Source organism: Cnephaeus nilssonii (assembly GCF_951640355.1).
Source record: "Cnephaeus nilssonii genome assembly, chromosome: 1".
Classification (NCBI taxonomy): domain Eukaryota; kingdom Metazoa; phylum Chordata; class Mammalia; order Chiroptera; family Vespertilionidae; genus Cnephaeus; species Cnephaeus nilssonii.
The window spans coordinates 110,761,467-110,781,660 of NC_137072.1; the positions used below are offsets into that span (position 1 = coordinate 110,761,467).

The window sequence follows — 20,194 nt, forward strand, 5'->3', positions numbered from 1 at the left end:
CTTTTCTAAAGAACACGAGCCTCATGGTCCTAAAAATGTTTTAATCACTATTTAATCACTAATGATCTGAATTTAGTTACTTTCTTTAAAAATTTTTATTTTTATTTTTATTTTTTTTAGAGAGAGAAGAAGGGAGAGGGAGAGAAACATCGACAGGAGAGAGAAGCATTGATGGGCTGCCTCCCACACATACCCAGTCCTGGGATCACGCCCACAACCTGGGCATGTGCCCTGATTGGGAATCAAACCTGTGACCTTTCAGTGCATAGGACGATGCCCAACTATCATCCTATGCCAGGGCTATTGTTACTTTCTTAACTACTATGAAATATGATAGTTAAGACGATAATATATTGAAACTTTAACACACTTTTAGCCCCAGGTTTGATTGGTCATGACCTACTTACTGCGGTGGCCTGTGGGTTGTTGGGATAAGCATTAAGAAGCTCCTGAGGAGGGTTTAAAGGCTTGAGATAACGAGTAACAAAAACCGTCTTCCCACTTATGTCGATCACTGTGGTAAGGCACTGCCGATTTGGGAACTTTAAGGCGCACTCAGCGTGAAACTTCTCTGTTGCTTGGAGCAATTTCTCATCTTCCTGAGAATCAAACTTCAAAGAGAAAGATTCCATGGAGTTTGTATATGATTACAGGAGACACAGTACAACTTGCTCAGATCTCACAGTCAGCCCAAACTAAATGTGAGCTCCAGGAATTAGGATTCAGTGATCCCTTCCAACACCACCATGCCCAAGTTAGATGGATTCATTAAATACTTAAAATATACTTAACAGGATTGAAAGAAAGTAGTTCACAGACAAGCATCTCTATGGGATTAATAAAACAACCTCTAAAACGTAAACGATGAGGTACTAATTCTGATTGATGAGACCAAGCAATAGTTTGATGTGTATTTTGATGTCGGTTTTAGAGGCAAAAAGGGCTCAGCAGTCTAAAATCTCAAATGCAAAGCGTAAGCAACTTACATTAAATGACCAACAAATTTACAGAAGTATATGGATGTACTAAAAATTTTCAAATCCATAATCAATATAGTAACAGTAATGTTCTCAAGGAAAAGGGAGCAGAACTGGAAACATCACATTATAGTAGTTATTTTAGTGGTTCTCTGATCCAAGATGAGCTACCATTTCCCAGACTTTTGAAAGTAACTCGAAGCAGATGAAACAGAACAAATTTCAATTGCCTTTTCCCCTCAAGCCATTGCAAAAATATAGCAGAAAAAGCAGCACTTTAAATGTTTTTATAAAAAAATTTGTTGCTTAGTCTAAAAATATATGCATTGTTGCTTTCACTTCAAAGAATTTCGAGTCAAACTCAAATACAGTTTTATTAGGGAAATTAATTTTTAAGTTCAATTTAGATTCTAGGCAGTGCTTGAAGCTTTTCGTTTTGTTTTTATGGTTTTCTTTTCTGAGGATGAAAATGCATCCAGCTTTTCCCCTCATTCACTGCTATCCGCCTCATCTCTCTTTATATTACTTTTCTTAGCATTTAAAATCACTGTTACATGATATGTTTATTTACTCTGTCTCCTCTACAGTATAAGTTTTCTGAAGTCAGGGATTTTGTTTTGATCTTGGTTTTTATCTCCAGTACTGAATGCTACCCAACATAGTAAATGCTTAACAAATATTGCTCAGTGAATGAATGAGTGAATGGAAACTCTCACATTACTGTTTAGGACTTCAACTAGCATCGAGTATTCTGGTTATTCTTGACTCTTTTATACTGGAGCTAGGCCATGGCTTCTGTTTCTAATTTGGTCTCTGTACCCTGAGAAATTGGGATAGCAGTTGTGGGGGTTCCATAGGACAGAGGTATCTCCAAAGGCCTCCTATATATTCCCATGGGATATTCCCTTGCTATCGAAATCTTGACATCATCATCATCATCATCATCACCACCTACAACTCAGCACAGTGCCAAGGCATGGCAGCTATTTAATAGGTGCTGTGGTGAATACATAAATAAATGGAAAAGGTGAGCTCCTAAGGCTTTGATATAGGTGTGTCATGGGCTCCTACGGTAGGAATGCCAGGCCAGAAAGAATTACAATTTTAGAAAGATGGGGAATTATGAAACAAGGGTGGTGTGGATAAAAATACCCAGTTTGCCTGGCCGGTGTTGCTCAGTGGTTGAGCGTCAACCTATGAACCAGGAGGTCACAGTTCAATTCCTGGTCAGGGCACATGCCCGGGTTGTGGGCTTGATCCCCAGTGGAGGGCATGCAGGAAGCAACCAATCGCTGATTCTCTCTCATCATTGATGTTTATCTCCCTTCCTTCCCCTCTGAAATAATTAAAAAAAATTTTTTTTTTAAAAAAAGCACCTAGTAAAATTTCATCCCTGTTTCCTTCAGACACATTCATCCATCTGGTTATTTGACACATGTTGCTGAGAGTCTGCAAGGTTCCCGGCACTCTGGGTGAGTGAGTTTGAAACAGTCCCCTCAAGGAGCTTCTAGTCCAGGGGAGAACATTGATGAGCAATCAGGTGCTTAGGATACTTGATCAGAACTTGTGTGGGGATAAACAATGCACTCTGGGAGCGCTGAAGAAGCAGACACAGGCACTGTCCAGAAAGGACAATAACAATCGTGAATCAAGACTATGGGCTTCCAAGTTGAAAAAAGTGTTTCAAACATTTCCTGCCACTTGGACGTGGATGTTCCGTGTTCTATTTTGGTTCTGTAACGAGTGCTTCCTGACGGTGGGGCCCATGTTTGAATCATTCTTTGTTCGTTTCTGCACCGAGCATGTACAAGGTAAACACTTAATAAGTATCAATGGTCATTAATACTTATTTAGGCCACTGGGATGCCATTTCATGGCGTGAAACAGTAATTTAAGGAGTGAGTCGGATGCTATGTTGGTAATCTAAGAAGTGCCAAGCAAAAGCTCCATGCTGGAAGAATTCGGGTCATTTGTCACGAAACTAATTAAGGTGGAGCTGCTAACTTCACCATTTGATTCAACATGCAACTTGGGAGATCCTGAAGTGGCTCAATTCTTTAGCCTCGAGGTTCATATAAATACTTACAGGAAGCTGAATGGGTTTATTCCCCCTTTGAATACCTACAGTTCGACAGCTCCACTGGTCAGAACTAACTGTCACGGACACACTGTCTCGGTAAGAAGCAGCTCTGGGGTTTTGTAGCCATGGAAACACTGGAGGGAGGAAGCGCCCAGCATGCAGGTGACATTCAGGCCCATGACTTCCTAGATTCAAAGCTAAATAAGAACCCTGGCAAAATGAAATGGGCCAAAAGACAAAGCTGGACATTCACCGTGGAGCTGCAGGCATCTGAAGGTCATTGCTAAGGGGACACACACACACACACACACACACACACACACACACACACGTCAGGACCCAGTAGACGCCATAAGATGGGCAGGGACCAAAGCAGAGAATGAAAGTGAAAGCCTAGGAACTGTTGACTGATGAAGGGTAAACACAAAAGACTTGGTACCTTTTTAAGCATCTCACTCATCTCTCAGAGGCAAGAAAGAAAGAAGGAAAGAAACAAGAGAAAGACTTCATTAACAGAAACCATCTATTTTCAAAAACCTGTTTTTTTACCAAGACAATGTTGGAATAAGAGTTTCAGGATTTGATACTGATTTTTTAGAAAATTCCGTGAGTAAATAACTTTAAAAAAATCCTATGGAATGGCTCCAAATGGAATGATGGTGGAGGGAATCCCCGAATCCTGGAAGTTGCAGTCAGTGGGAAAAAGATTTCCAGGTGTGGGTCCCTAGTATTTTAGGGAGAGCTGCTCTTTCCTGAATAAAGTACAGGGAAACCCCGAGGGACGTTGTCTGCCTCTGTGTGTTTAGGACCATGAGGGTGCTGTCAGCCCAGGTACCTTCCTTCTCCAAAAGCATCAGAGAACCTGGGCTCCCAGGGGTTTCTCGTGGCCTCATTTTTAGAGGTCTCAGAGAAATGCTGCCTGCAGCCACAGTGGGGCAGTGAACTGCTACCAAAGGCAGGAGGACAGCCTGGTTATCTGCTTTGAGGAAGGAAGGCTGCAGGATGTGGGAACTCGGTCTCAGAGCCCCGGAGGCCTGGAACATTCTATGATAGGAGGCCAGTGCCCTTGAATGCGCCACGTGCCAGGGGGTCTCTGATGTCCTCCTTCTAGCCACAGTCACAGGTGGACAGCGGCCACAGGGTTTGGAGCTCAACTACGGGGGAGGTGGGGAGGGGGGTGGGGGGCAGGGAGACTAGCTGACTATGTTCTCTCCTGATAGAATACACAGATACTGTGAAACCATCCTGACTGGGAGCATCCTGTGTAAACATGGCTGCTGGCATTCTCTCCAGGTGACACATTCTGAATATGCTTCCTTTTCTAAACTCTTTTGAAATGCATGCATATTCTAACATGCTTTCTAGACAGCATCCTTGTTACAACTTTGGTGATAAAGGCCAGCATATAAGAGGAATTTGAATTTCGGTAGATTTGTTTTTCCAATCATCCTTTATGTCTTCTGCAAATGCCTTACAAATGGGGAATAACAAGAGGATATTCCTCTGTGAACCAAATTGTGGTCCCGAAAAGGAAAGAGGAATGTGCCCGTTGAAGAAAACCTCCATCTGAGTCCAACGACAGTGGATACAGAGTCGCATAGTGATGGATGCCGTACAGCTTAGTAGCTGACAGCTTGGGCTTGGAAGCGCCAAGGAATTTTTATCTGCTTTTCTAGGCTGTTAGTTGTATCCCTGGTGCCTAAAAAGCACCTGCTACATAGAAGATTCTCTGCAAATGGTGAGTAGATCAGGTTTCAAGTTGGACAGACGTATTGTTGTCAGCTGTGCCCTTACTCCCTGGGTGAACCAGGATAAGAGGAGCTTTATTTCCTCATCTCCCATTGGAGTCCCACCTCACATGACAGTGGGACTCTTAAAGGGGAGAACGTAAGTCAAATGCCTGACTTAGTGCTCTGGACAGAGGAAGAACTCAGGCCCTGTTGGTGGTGGTGGTTATTACTGTTAGTTCACAATGATAAGAGGTCATGGTCAATATTTTCTCCCCAATGAGGGTGGCACGCCTCAAGGCCGCACGGGCATGCTACATGAACACAGTACCCTTTCCTCCCCCCAGCTAGGAAGGGTGGGAAACAGCTGCTAACAAATGAAAGTTCTGGAAGCTCTTTTTTTTCTAGAGCTGTGCAAAATGAGAGTGCCTGTGCACATATTTATTTCTATCCGGAGGCACTGGAATGAATGGAGGTCACCCCTGAAGGTCACCTAGCCTTAGAATCCTATGCATCAATTCAGTGCACAGCACAGCCAGGGAAGTGAGGTCATGCAGATGTATGTCAGCGTGCTTGCCAAAACATGTCCAGATGAAGAGTCCTATTTCGTCTCCCTCCCACTGAGAAAATTCTGAAAGGGGAGCATGTTTATATTCGTCTTGCTTTGCCTAAAAGCTGACATTGCTGATTGACCTAATTGTTGGCTGGGTGGAAATGCAGACCCACACGGCTGCTCTCTCCCCTTCATTCTGTCCAAGCAGACGGAGCACTGAGTGGATTTGGAGAAAGGAAACCTCTGCTTGTGCCCCACGGTCCCAGTTCACCCCAGCATGGCCTAGCGGGCATTTCTCATGCGTTGCCAATGTCAGACATGACTGACGTGTAGCCAGACTTACCTTTTCTCGCACCGACTCCCCGGGAACCAGCTGAGGCTCGATGGTGATGAACAGGGTGATGTAGGAGCCTTCGCTGAGGCTGCGGACAGAGTCAAAGCCCCGCTCGGCGAGCACGCTCCGCTCCTTGCTGTAGCCCAGGAGAACAGGAGGGATGTCTATTTTAAACGTCCCGTCGATCTGTGCAGAAAATACGGCTTGGTAAACATCCCGGTCATTTCCCAACAGACGCTCAAAGCAAGTGTCGATTCACTGTCTGATGAATTCACTAAGGACCGCCCAGACTGGCATTCAGGGTCGCCCATCTTTCCAGCCAGTCTCTCTCTCTTTTTCTAATCCTCACCTGAGGATATTTTTCCATTGATTTTTTGGGAGAGTGGAAGAGAGAGGGAAAGACAGAGAGAAACATCGATGTGAGAGAAACACATCGATTTGTTGCACCACCAGGGCCCAGGTAGGGGAGGGCCTGCAACCGAGGTATGTGCCCTTGACCAGAATCAAACCCCGGACCCTTTGGTCCCCAGGCCGACGCTCTAGCAGCCCGTCTCCCTAAGTGTTCGCAGAAAGGGCTCCTTTTTTCTTCACCTTTTCTTGGTTCAGCTGAGTGTGGACTAGTTACGCATGTTGATACGAACACGAGGAGTCCTGGGTTCACATCCTGAATGACACTCAATGTCTCAACATATGCATTTGTAAAAGGGCGAGGGTAACAGTACCTAGTCAGCAGGGCAGCTGTGTGTGCCGGATGCTTTAAGAGATGTACAACACCAACAAGAATGCCTGGCGGGTGGTGAGCTGCTCAGGAGGTGCTGGCTAGCAGCCACCCCCCTTTTCCGGATGCCCTAGGCTCCCATCTCCACCTTGCAAAACTGTAACGATTTCATGTTATCGCCCTCATGAATTATTTTGTCATCGCCACCAGCCTCACAGATAGTTTGTTTTCTTCATTTGTTACCCGGGCACATTCTGTCAGACTTTATAGCTGTGTGCATGTTTACGATGTTCCTCCAGATGACGGCTCTTCGTGAACAGAATCCGTCATCTACTCCCTGTGTATCACCCTTCTCCGATATACAGCAGTGTTTTGTGTACACAGCAGATACCCAGTAAATGTGGGCTGAATGGATTATAAGCCACTTTTATGACATGATCTAACCGTGCAGAGATTCAGAAGGGCAGGACTTTTACCTCTTGCAGAGTCAAAGCGACAGTATGTTTATTAGACTACTAGCGTTCCTGTTGCAGGAAAAATCCTGCAATAGGGTTTCCTGCTGCAGTCTACCCTGCCCCGCCTGCTTTCCTCCCTTCTCCCTGCTCTGCCTTCTCCACCAGCCTGCCTGCTCTCCTTCCTTCTCCTCCACCCCGCCTCCGCTCCTCCCTTCTCCTCCTCCCCCCACCCCTCCCGGCTTGCTTGCTTCTCCGCAGCTTTGCTCCCTTCTGCAGCTCTTGGCTACTTTCTACGCTGTCTTGATATGCAAATTAGCCTCCATCTTGGTTGGGGTAATTTGCATACTCGTCCTGATTGGTTGGTGGGCATGGCTTGGCTGGTGGGCGTGGCTTGGGCGTAGCAAAGGTGCGGTCAATTTGCATATTTGTCTATTATTAGGTAGGATTTAATGCTACAAACCATTTCAGGGATGAAATGTGAAGGTATGAGTTCAAATTTTTGTTTCACTCTTCAGTGGCATTTGTGTCTCAGAAGAAATAGGGAAAGGTCTTAAATTAGAAGTGGACATGCCTTCCAGGGAGGAAGGGACATTACTAGGGTATAGTCAAGGAGATTCATCCATCAAGAAGGGGCTAGCATACTCTCTTCTGAGTACTCTTCCGAATGTGAAATTCAGCAGTGGCCAATCACATGGGCAATTTCGGTTGCAAAATGACGTGCTTTAATTTTTTTTTTTTTGTCATTTAAAATATATTCGAAGAAGGAAATGTGAATTCTTTTGGCAGCGTCACCTGTAGACTGTCCCTTTTTTCTGGAGAGGACTGCACTTCCAAATGACCTATGAGACTGCAACCAACCCGGGCCTCTCAGCGTTGAGGCTTGGTCTTGGCCCTGCTGGACTCTGTGGCCCAGGCAGCATTGCTCTGCAACCTCGTCGCCTGGGGAATTAACGCCTTCTTCCTTAGCTGTGTGAGATTAGCCACAGTCTCGTGGCTCAAAGCCTCTTGTTGCCGTGGACTCAGTGCTGGGACGTTACAGCCACTTCAGAATCTTTAACTGTCCCAGATTGGAGGCAATAGGTCATGGAAGAGTTGTTAACCTAACGGACCCCTCTCGAAAAATTGCTAAACTCTGAAGAAGGATGTCTTAGTTGAGCGAACCGCTACTAACCATTCTTCTTGTTTGAAATGGTGAGGACTCTAGAAACATTCATGAAATGCACTTGACTCAATGGGCCATCCAGTGTCCTGACTGATTTCTTCAAGTTACTTCCCGGCATCTGTCCATTCCACTTGGTCACTTTTACAAGTTTCCACCTTGTTCCAACTTCTCCTTCACTTCTCCTTGAATGTTTTAAAAAAATCTCAGATTGGAACAGTCATATATTAACAACTAACTCTAAGGAAGATGGGTATTTAATAAGTGGGGTGAATATGACGGAAAATCAATGCCTTTACATAGTGGAGTTTATGTTCCCCAGGGGGCCTGGCACAGAGGCTCTCTCAGAGTTGGCGGTACATACCCACAGAGAAAGTTTAACCAGAAAATGGGTAGAGCAGTTCCCCATCCCCATGGCATTCCAACGCCAGATGCTTACCCTTGCTTGGCAATATATTGTGCTAAATGGAATTTTCACACATCCCAGCCAGTGTCTCTCAATTCGCGTGTGGATTCCACTTCCTCTTTCCCGGTCATCCTAAAGGAGGGGTGGGTAGTAATGATCGGTTAAGAACTCCAGACGCTCACTTGGTGAATTTTGCAGCAGGATTTGGACTGAAAGTACGTGGGCTTAGGTGAGACTGACCTAAGTCACATTCTGGCTCAGATGCTTAATGGTTTTATGACCCAAAGAAAGTCTGAACCTCCGTTTCCTCACTAATAAGTTGGAGACTGAACAGTCTATGCCAGAGCATTATTTTAGAGTTAAATAAGAAAAGATATATGAAGAGCACCTGGTACAATTCCTGGAACACAATTGACAAAAGAAAAGCTAGCGCCCCTTCTCTCTTTCCCATGTATAATGTCAAGTTTCAGACATTCAAAATACAAGAAAGATGGACAATGGGTTCGGGTCTTATATGGTGGACAGAGGATGTGAGAATGAGTGCAGACATCTTCCTGGAACGGTGAACTCACCTCTAAGACATCAAACAGCACTTCATCAAAAATGTTAATGAACACGTCGTCTTTCACTGACTGCAAGCTGGTCATGCTGTAGTCCCCATTTGGGGCCCTGCAGGTGGGCACACGTGACCAGGGGACAGGGGAATGGGAAAAATAGAAATAATGAGCACGCAAACGTCAACATTTAAAAAGTGCTCAAACATGAGCACAGATGTGAGGATTAGGAGCTGTGCTTTCAGTTAAAGGGTTTGTCTGCACAGGGTAGACACCATCACATAATGCCCGTATACAGCCACACAGAAAGGGCACTAAACCCTCTGTCTGCTGGCAATCACCATACTGTTGTCTGTATATGTTGGTTTGTTTGTTTTTGCTTAATTTTTTCACCTTTTTCACCCAGCCCCCCCAACCTCACCCCCTCCCCTCTGATAGCTGTCAGTCTGTGCTCTATATCTATGAGTATGTTTCTATTTTCTTTGTTTGTTCATTTTGTTTATTAGATTCCACACAGGAGTGAAATCAAATGGAATTTGTCTTTCTCTGACTGGCTTATTTCTCTTAGCATAATGCTCTCCATGTCCATCCATGGTGTTGCAAAGGGTAAGATTTCCTTCTTTTTTAAATGCCTATGTATTTCTGGTAGGAGAAAAGCATAATTTCTGAAGATGGGAGAGTCTCAAATTTACTTAAAGCTTCCAGAGTTGGGGAGACAAGAAAGAAAGGAGAAGCAGTGGAGGGGTCATGGGTGAAGGGGAGGGGAGGCTTGGGCGATAAGTAGGCAGAGCCAGGAGAGGAGGGTGGTGTCCTGCATTGAACCTGAGTCTCACAATTTGGACATTTCCCCACTTTATTATTTTTTAAAATCCTCACCCAAGGATATTTGTTCCATTGATTTCTAGAGAGAGTGGAAGGGAGAGAGGAGGGAAGAGAAAGAGAGAGAGAGACACGTCGATTGGTTGCCTCCTGCAGGTACCCCTACTAGGGCTGGGAAACCCGCAACCGAGGTATGTGACCTTGACTGGTAATTGAATCCCTGACCCTTCGGTTTACAGGCCGACTCTCTAACCACTGAGCAAAACTGGCTAGAGCCCCACTTTATTCTTGACGGCAGTCAGTTGTGGCACACGAGAGAAACCAAGGGACCTGGTGTCAGGACTCCCTATTCTTGTTTCAGCTCATTAGCTGCACCAACTTTCACCTCAGCCATTTCCCTCTGAGCCCCTGTTTCCTCCCCATCTCTTCAAAATATCCTCTAGTGCTTTAAAGAGTACCTTGTGCTTACCTAAACGGAAGTTCAAGTTCTTCATTCCAGCTGGGGTTTGGTCCTTCGGCTGTCGTGGTGTGGCAAATTGTTCGTTGAAAAGAGACTTCTACAAAAGGACGTACTAAAACCTTAAAATCAAAAGCAAATTGTAAGAGTCCATACAGTTAGTTGAATTATTTTGCTCTTTGTGGAGGTGGAATATGTTTGCTAAATAGTATACATCCAAAAAAAAAAAAAATGAAGCAGTAAACAGGCCAGGAAGTTTCCAGGCAATTCTTAAACACATAAGGGGTGAGATTCTAAGCAGAGACCCGGCACTGGGGCATCTCACCTGGCCGAGGGGGTAGTCGGCACTGTGGGTTGGGCTGTGTGTGGTTGGGGAAGCAGCGTGCCTTTCCCTGAAAGTTCTTGAAGACCTTGATGGCTGCTGGAATTTGCTAGGAGGGAAAATGTATGAAAAAAATAAATGACAGGGAAAGATTAATTATATATTGAACAGATGGTTATTCCAAAGATGTATGGCTCTGGTGACAGACATTCTCTCTAAGCTTGCTGACCCTTTTGGAAGGCTTTTAGTATGCTCTGGTCATCCCCGTCACTCAGTGATCACTACAGACTCCCCTACTTCTATCCCTAGACCCACCTGTATAGCTAAGAACAGAGGACAGAGTCCTCTTCTCTCTCCTCTGCGAGGGGGTGCCTGAGTGAGAACTTGCCCTTTCCCCATAAATGAACCTCAAAACCTCTTAGGTAGCAGCATCCGAAACTTCCTGACCAGCCTTCTTTGTCTCGATCTAATTCCTCTCCTACTGTATTTTCTTTGAACCTGCCTTCTCCAGGAACCTTGAGCTACAAATCCTAAGTAAACACTTCTCTGGACCTCCCATGTTGGAGACCAGGTATAAACTGACGCCGTCCTTGCACCTGAAGGGGCTAGCAAGGCTGGGACCCTTACCCACACAGCTTTCCCAGACTTGTTTGGATGGCGGTTATCTGTAGAATGAGAGCAACCTTTGTAGAATGAGAACAGCCTTTCATGGCTTATCAAGAAGTTTGTAACTATTTTACTGAGATTTGCTGTATCAAGAATTTGTCCTTCTGCTCTGTCCCTCCCTTAGTGATTAAGAGGAACAAAGAATACATTCCTCTTGACAGACCTCCTATTCAGTGTTTTGTGTATAAAAGGCATTGCATAGTTAATAAACTTGCTACAGACTCTCCAAGAAGACCTGTAGTCCTCCCGATTCCCGCTGTCCTGTCTTTCTTTCTTTTCTCAGTCCCACCTCCCTACCTCAGCCCGGTTCAACCCGTCAGGCTGGCCCTGACAAATTGGCGCCCGAACAGGGACCTGAGGGCTTGGGAAGCAGACGGTGAGGACCTCCTCCAAATAAAGAGTGCACTCGATAAGGTAAGGGAGGAGCAATTTATTGATAATCGGGAGTAAAGCATGGGACAAGTAGAGTTTAAAGAAAATGCCCTTTAGAGGCAAATGTTAAAGTCTATGTGATCACAGAATAATGTTGTTACTTGTTCAAATTAGAATCTTAATGTGTCTATAGAATTTAAAATCTGTAATAAGTGAAACTCCACTGCTGAAACTACCTCTGGTGAGGAGAGATTCAGGAGTGGCAAGAGAGGGCAGGGCTATCTGCTCTCCCACAATAAGATTACTTGCAATGAGATTACTTAAGGTTACATTTAAAAATTATAAAAGAACTTACAGGGAAATACAAATCTTGGACAAATTGGGTGTGAGTTATTACTTCAGAAAGCGAAAAAGAAAGAAAAAATTTAAGATCTGTCTTTCCTTTAAGCATGAAAAGAAATTCGGCCAGATCTGTTGCTGCAACTTCCCCTGAAGTAAGCAGGATGTAGGGGAAGAGAGGGACACGTGATGATCCAATATGGACGCCCACTCTCCCAATATGCTAATTTAAAGTTCTCGCCATAAAAAAGTTTTAAAAATTTAGAAATACATCTAGGATATCTGTACACATGTAAAGAGAAAGATAGTATAAGGCAAAATGCGCACACGGTCCGATTTCGGATATTAGATAGGTCTTAAACTAGACTTAACTCTTTACAAGGGCTACAGACTCTCCAAGAAGACCTGTAGTCCTCCCGATTCCCACTGTCCTGTCTTTCTTTCTTTTCACAGTCCCACCTCCCTACCTCAGCCCGGTTCAACCCGTCAGGCTGGCCCTGACACTCCCAAGCCTCACTGGCAAAGGGGTGGGGTCAGGGATTCCTAGCTTGAGTTAGGAGCCATGGATCTTGTCTTTCTCTTTTAAAGAGCTGCTATTCTTTTTTTAAAAAACATGTCTTTATTGATTTGGGAGAGGGAGAGAGAGAGAGATACAAGCATCAAGGATGAGAGAGAATCATTGATTGGCTGCCTCCTGCATATGCCCCACTGGGGATAGAGCCCACAGCTGGGCATGTGCCCTGACTGGGAATCAAACCATGACCTCCTGGTTCATAGGTTGACGTTCAACCACTGAGCCACGCCGGCTGGGCAAGAGCTGATATTCTTAAAGAAATGAAACTCATCTCCAGAGAGCTCCACCTAGATAGCTTTCCCTTCCTCTCCCATGAGAAGCTGATGCTTGGTGGGTGGTACCCTGGCTGGATGGACCACTTCCATCACATGGCAAAGAAGGAAGCAAACCCAAAGAGGGAAGCAAGCAAGGGAGACGATGGGGCCTCAGAAGAGCCATCCTAATCTTTGCAGTCTTCCCTTAGTTCAGCCGCACCTCTTGTCCTTGCATTCCGTGAGATAGTCTCATAATTCCCTTTTTAGCCTAAATTGACCAAGTTGGTTCTATTACTTGCAACTAATGCGAGTCTGACTTTGGCCCCCACAGAATAACACTATGTTAAAAACAGGAAAAGCGTGCTATAGAGAAGGGATGGGTGTGGCCAGGACCCCACACGGTCCATCTAGGGCTGCCTGAGGGCTCTCACCTTGCGGTTGGTCGCCTCACAGGAATATCATAGGCCCGGATGATGTTCACCAGCAGCTTTATGTCTCCATCGGACAGGTTTTGGGCTGTCACCTTCTTCCGACCTTTTCTCCTTGGCCTCAGGGGTCGTTTTTGTTCTGCCAGCTTGAAAAGGCTTAGGCCCAAAATGCTAATGATTACAGAACAGAATTAGGACTCCAAGGAAAAGAAAGATCTGGAAAGTCACCAGACAACTTAAGCTCTGCCCCAAGCTCCCTTACAGGCCCCTGAAAACTGTCTTTCTAAATATCGTGGAAATCATCAAGAAATTCTCCTAAGATGGGAGCGATCCTACTGTATGGATTATTAACATTTATTGTAGCTGCCACTGATCAGAGGAAGAAAAGGGTATTCTGGGCCTTCCCTGAGTTTCCTGCCTTGCTTTCCTTCTTGCTTACCCTGCAGCCCCTCAAACCATCCCCTTCTCACCAACTCTCTGCCTTTGCCTGTCCCTGGTCCCTGCACAGGGGCACCTCCCTCCGCCTTCCTCCTCAGGGCAGGATCTCCCCTTTAGGAGCCCCGGGCATATCAGCTAGAAGGGGCTCCTGCTCCCGAGCCCCTTGAGCACTTCCTTGATGTCCCATCTTCCTGGCAGCTGACTTTACTGCCCTTCCAGGCACTTCCTGGTATACCTCACTCTCTGGCGTTAGACAAGACTGGGAATGAATCCGGGCTCCACTTGCTCTTTGACCTTGAGCAAATGACTTCACCCTTTTAAGCCTCTGTTTTGTCATCTGTAAAATGGGCTCTACACTATCTCCGGGTTGTTGAGAGGATTAGGTCAGGAGGTGCCTGCAGAGCACCGGGGCTCTGATCCAGTACAAGCAGAGGTGAAGTGCTAGGTGTGGGGTGATGACAGTAGTTATGACGCCAGCGACTATGCTGGAGGAGGAAGGGAGATGGCAGGGGGAGCTCAAGGATCTCACATCTCCCAACCTCTCACCGAGATGATGTCACATAAACACTTCCTGGAAGATGAAAGCCACATGCTCAGTGACTCATGGGAGAAAGGGCCCTGGAGCCAATAATTAAGTTGGGCCCAGAGACTAAACAGAAGCCCAGATGTGGCTCTGTATCTGGAAGCTGATGACACCAGATGGCACAGAACAAAGGCCGTGAGGAGCTGGCCTCCGGCTGCAACACCCACTCTTCTGCTTCTCTGCTTCCCTCTGAGCAGGGCTGGAGCCCTCTGCCCAGGAGGCCCACGCCAGCTGGGGAGGTGCGGCTCCCAAGGGCTCCCGGAGCTGCTGTTCCGTCCTTCCCAGGGTCTCTATCCCACGGAACAGCAACCATTCATCAGCACCTTTGTGAGTCAGGCACAGTGCGAGGCGCCTTACACAGAATATTTCTAATCCTCACAGACATAACGTTTACCCCATTTTTCGTATGAAGAATCCGGAGGCTCTGAGCGGTGACAGGATTTGCCAAAGCTCCTCACTAGGGGCAGGGAGCTGGGGTTCAGCCTGGGGTCACTCTGGCTCACAGCCCACCTTCTTCCTTTTAAACATTTACATCTATTATTTATTAACTCACGTAAAACAAGAACAAGCCCATCCATTTCATGTTAACATGATGTACAACTCTGAAGGCTCGCTCTCCTCTCCAAAACAAAATGTGAGAAGAGGGACATTATTTTACATTTTCTCCCATCTCTTTGTGTGTGTGTGTGTGTGTGTGTAATTACCTACATTTCATTATTCCAAATTTATTTTTATTGAGATGCAATTGGATGTATATTGTGTAAGTGTAAGGTGTACAAGCTGTTGGGTTGATGGGTTCCTATATTTAAGTCTGATTCCCACCATGACATCAGCTGACATCTCTATCATGTCACATAATTGTCATGTCTTTTTTTTGTGGTGGGAACAATTAAGATCTAGTCTCTTAGCAACTTTGAGGTTTATAACACAGTACTGTTATCTATAATCACTATGTTGGGCATTAGATGGCCAGGACTTACTTAGCTACTAGGTATAAATTTGTACCCTGAAATAACAGCTACACCCAGTTCTCTTACACCTCAGCCCTTTTTTTGATTCCACATGGAAGTGAAATCATATGGTATGATTTGGTATTTCTCTTTCTCTGTCTGGCTTAGTTCACTTGGCACAATGCCCTCTAGGCCCACCCCTGTGGTCACAAATGACAGCCCATCTTCTTCAGCGCTCGCTCTCCCAGGACCGACCTAACCCAAACCTGGGACCGGAGAGGGATACCTGTGCCAGGGGCCCTCACGGGACACATCCCCTCCTCTGTTAATACCGCCTCCCTCCCCCGAGAGGGCACTTCCCAAAGTCTCAATGGCAGTCAGCAGGGGCGCATCTTGGTGGCTGGCACCACGAAATACAGAAACATCTTAGTTTAAAGCCAAGAACAAATCAAAATTAAAAGAAGAAAGAACATACCCTGAGCCTTCAGAACTTAATGCAGAAAGTAAAGCAGATAAAAAGAAAAAGAAATGGAAAAACAGCATGAAAAAAAAAATCACCATCTAGTCTAAGTGTAATTTTCATGACTGAATAAAACATTCGATGACTAGGCTGTGGGCCTGGAGCACAGAGAATGGGTTTGCATGAATCGATGTGGGCACAGCCTCTCTTCTGTGCGTGGAGGGAGGCAAGGTCAATGTCAGGGGTGGCCGTGGACAGCGCAAGGTTTTGTCTCCTTCCCACCTTGACGTTGGAGAGGAAATACACGCATAAGAAATAACCCTTTTAGGAGGCCAAGAGATTCAGTCCCAGGAAGGGTCATGGGATTAATGGACTGCCCCAGACCACCAGTGGAGAAAGTTATCTTCCATCTTTTGTGCATCCACCCCAAGTTGAGACAATTGGAAATTTTTTTCCAAATGATAGTAAGACAATCAGGCATATACAGTCAATTTCCAGCTTCCATGTAAACACCCATTTTTCCCGCTGCCTTTGGGCCTCACCAAACACAGCAGCTCTCTCCTCCCAGCTGCAGTGCTGGAACCAGACCTCCCAGCTCACAGGTCTCCTGGCCTCCCCGACCTCCATGGCTGGTTCTCAGCTACCCCACTGCCCCGCGAGGGGAGAGTCAGGGAAGCTGGCATTGGGAGGAGTGTGTGCAGGAGGGAAATGCTGTCAGACTTGGATTGCAATGGCAAAGGCTCGGCCTGGCCGGTGTTGCTCAGTTGGTTGAGCATCGTTCCATGCACCGAAAGGTCACCGGTTCGATTCCCGGTCAGGGCACATGCCCAAGTTCCAGGCTTGATCCCCGGTGGGGTGCTTAAGGGAGGCAACTGATCTAGGTTCCTCTCTCTCTCTCTCTCTCTCTCTCTCTCTCTCTCTGTCTCATTTTCCCTCCCTTGATCTCTAAAAATCAATAAAAACATATTAAAAAATAATGGCAAAGACTGGCGAAGCTGATGTGGCAGTAGTGGGAAGGGAGACAGGTTTTCTGGGCCCGTGAGAGAGAGGATCTCGTGTGACTAACAGAGACCCCTCACCTAATGCAACCGTAAGGCATTAATCAAGCTTTATCTGTTTCTAGCATTATTTGTGGCCCAGATACACACTAAACAATGATAAGCATCTTAGATTTACATGAAATTTTTAATATAAAGCAATAAAAATAATCTTTAGAAGGAACAAAAGTTTGCTTTTACCTGATATTGGGAACTTCTTCTTCAACTATCAAATCCGTAAGAAGAAAATGGTGTTTTGCAATTAGGAAACGATTTAACACAGACTCCCTAACCTGGGGGAAAGAAAGCAGTTTTATTTAAAATGTTCTCATTCTAAGACCTTCATGGGTCCCTCGGAGACTCCTCTGAGTCTTCACCCCAATGTCACTTCAGTGCAGCCCCCACCCGGCATCCTCACTTTCTCCGCAGCATGACTTCCGACTATATACCACCCTTGCTCACTAGTCCAAGTTCCGAAGGCAGAGGGCCTCTGCTCTGCTCCCCGCCCGATTCCGATTCCCAGGACCTGGAAGAGTCCGACACACGGGGGTGAAAGCGTGCTGAACGGAGGAACAAACAAAAACCGGGCCCCGTCTTGGAGCACACACAATTCCGACGTGATTCTGGAGGTCCTCCCCCATTCAGGCTGGTTTACTTCCTAATACTCCTTTAAATAAAGGACCGCTTAAATGTTGTAAACTGTTGTTGTTGTTTTATACCTGAGCTATAAGGCAGATCAATTGGATGGGGAAAAATGTACCATAGTCATAGTAGCCTTTCTTATAAGTTAAATTTATTGAAGAAAGGAAGGAAGAACGAGAGAGAGAGAGAGAGAGAGAGAGAGAGAGAGAGAGAGAGAGAGAGAGACAGGACAAAAAGACACTTCAAGTTTCTAGTGCCTTAGGCAGAAAGTATGTCATTCATTTACTTAGTTATTTATTTTAAATATATTTTTATTGATTTCAGAGAGGAAGGAAGAGGGAGAGAAAGAAACATCAATGATGAGAGAGAATCATTGATTGGCTGCCTCCTGCATGTCCCCAACTGGTGATCAAGCCCACAACCCAGGCATGTTCCCATGACCAGAATCAAACCTGGGACCCTTCAGTCCGAAGGCCGACTCTTTATCCACTGAGCCAAACCAGCTAGGGCGGAAGTATGCCATTTATAAACCTTCTATTTTATTGCAAAGATAATATGATGCAAACATTCAAATACTGTCAAATACTGTTCTTTGTCATCCTACCCCACTTAAGAGAATCACTGACAACAAGCTGAGATACATCCTAATGTTTTCATATGTTCACCAGATGAAGAGAGCTGCTAATCAATTTCATCTCTGTGACTACGAGACAATCAGCTTTCAGGGGTTAAGCACCACATGGATATTGAAAAGAAGGGGACGTCCTCCCTCCCATCTCAGGGTGCTGGCCATTTCCCTGTAAGGACCGTTCACAGTGGTTTCCTTACCTGCTGGAGGTACTTGGCTACTACCGCCCGGTGGCTATCTATGTGGCCCTTGGTCTCAATGACATTCCTGTCTCGTAACCGCTTCTCATAGTCCTAAAGATTGAAAAGGAATAATTTTATGATTTTAAACTATTAGTCCTTTCTCATGCCCTCCTGAGATTAGAGAATTTATCTTGTGTGGTTCAAATTCATAAAGGTTCTAATTGTTTCTTCTGCCTTCCTCTGAACGTTTGGTTTAGAATTAGCCTTTGATGTGGGAGCCAGAATTCGGAGACAGTTGGTTGATGCCTTGGAAGGAGAAGAGCACCTGTAATTATAATTTGAAATGTTCCTGAGGGAAGAAATAGAGGCCACACAGTAAGTGGCTGTGGCTCAAGACACTAAGCTCACCCAGCAACTTTGCCAAAGCCTCTGCTTAGTATTTTGTTGTTGTTGTTGTTAATCCTCACCTGAGGATATTTTTTCTTTTTCTTTTCTTTCTTTTTTTTTTTTTTTTAGAGATGGAGGGCGGGGGACAGAGAGAAAAAGAAAGGAACATCAATATGAGGGATTGGCTGCTGGGATTGAACCTGCCATCCAGGCCCCGGGAATCAAACCCTTAGGGGCGGAGGCCAATGCTCTAACCATTTAAAAACACCAGACAGGGCCCCTCTGCTTAATTTTTGCCTTTTTCTAACTTAAGTAAAGCAATTACAAAGCAGCACATAGCATCGGCATGCAGCCGACTTGGTCACCAACTTGGAGTGGGTACGGTCTGCTTCGGCCGCTGCATTTTCTTTTCCACTAATAAAATTCCACGTGGGCCCAGGGCGCTGCCATGTCTCCTTCAGTCCTCTCCTGGTCACGCTGTACACTCAGGGGCCCTACCCCACGTGGTGGAACTCAAGCTGGTCCCAAGATTTTTAGACTTGGGGCAAGAGGACACACCTCTCCCTTCGGGCTGAAATTGGTAGATGTGAACTTGAATGAAGGGGACCATGTGGCCAAGCAGAGAGAGTCCATCCACAATGGAAGGAAGCGAAGCCACCACAGCAAGGGAAGCCCAGGCAGGTCGGGAGGGGCCCTGGTGGCATTCAGGCCCTGTATCCAGGCGTCACCAAGGCACAGATAAACTCCTGCCATTCACACAGCTTTAGATAGTTAGCCCCATTGGGATTTCATCTTCAGTAAACTCCCCATGAAGCCTGAGCTAGTTCAAGTTGTTTTTTTCTTTTAATATATTTTTATTGATTTCAGAGAGGAATGGAGAGGGAGAGAGAGATAGAAACATCAATGATGAGAGAGAATCATGGATTGGCTGCCCCCCTGCATGCCCCACACTGTGCCCTGACCAGGAATCAAACCATGACCTCCAGGTTCACAGGTCAATGCTCAACCACTGAGCTGGCTGGGCTCAAGTTGGATTTTTACCACAATCACAAGTCCAGACACTGCAGACAAGAACCAAGTAACTGAAAATATTCTCATAGAACAGCTTCTGCATGAAAAGTCCTACTGGTACCAGTTTCTAATGGCTCTCCATTTACCTCATCAAATACAACTGCCCCTGTCTGGATTCATTGGCCTGCCCCATCTGCACAGGCCAATGACCTGTGAGCCCTCAAAGGTCCCGCCCCCACGGCCCTCAGATGGCTCCTGCTACCCACTCCCCCAAGCCCCCACTCTGTGCATCCTGCCACCCTTGCCCAGGATGCTAGCCCTGCTCCCCACTTCCTTTGTGCCCCTCCCAGCCCAAGGCTGCTCTAATCCTACCCACCTGTTTCCCCACAGTGCTCACCACTGGGCCTTGTGCTTAACCAGTTGGATTAAAATGGCCTTGAACTCCTGACTAAGGCAAGATAATTTGCCATATTAACATGTAAGATATTTCTCAACCCTACAATTATAATTTTCCTTAGTTTATGTCATTCACTGTATTGAGATAAGAGTTACTTTAAACATTGGATTCAAGAAAAATAATGGAAAGGTTATATAAAGTGCTGCAAAAGAGAAACCGAGAACATATTAACAGCAAGATTCATGGAGAAAGGTTTACCAAGAAGCACAGCAATATTTTATTACT

At 45.7% G+C, this 20,194-nt stretch overlaps 1 protein-coding gene across 7 annotated transcripts in view; it reads right to left on the bottom strand.

The window, feature by feature from the left end:
- Window positions 1-20,194, bottom strand: part of CC2D2A (coiled-coil and C2 domain containing 2A) — a 79,322-nt gene that overhangs the window by 16,537 nt on the left and 42,591 nt on the right. For all 7 annotated transcript variants that reach the window (XR_013814580.1, XM_079791439.1, XM_079791438.1 and 4 more), the window contains 9 exons: window positions 18,133-18,225; window positions 16,864-16,955; window positions 13,198-13,365; window positions 10,565-10,670; window positions 10,252-10,361; window positions 8,982-9,078; window positions 8,443-8,541; window positions 5,681-5,857; window positions 408-611 (listed from right to left, as the gene is read on the bottom strand). Coding sequence is in view for 6 of the 7 variants with exons in the window: in XM_079791439.1 (XP_079647565.1) it covers window positions 408-611; window positions 5,681-5,857; window positions 8,443-8,541; window positions 8,982-9,078; window positions 10,252-10,361; window positions 10,565-10,670; window positions 13,198-13,365; window positions 16,864-16,955; window positions 18,133-18,225 (1,146 nt within the window). In the remaining variant the exon portion in view is untranslated. The remainder of the gene's footprint in view (window positions 1-407; window positions 612-5,680; window positions 5,858-8,442; window positions 8,542-8,981; window positions 9,079-10,251; window positions 10,362-10,564; window positions 10,671-13,197; window positions 13,366-16,863; window positions 16,956-18,132; window positions 18,226-20,194) is intronic.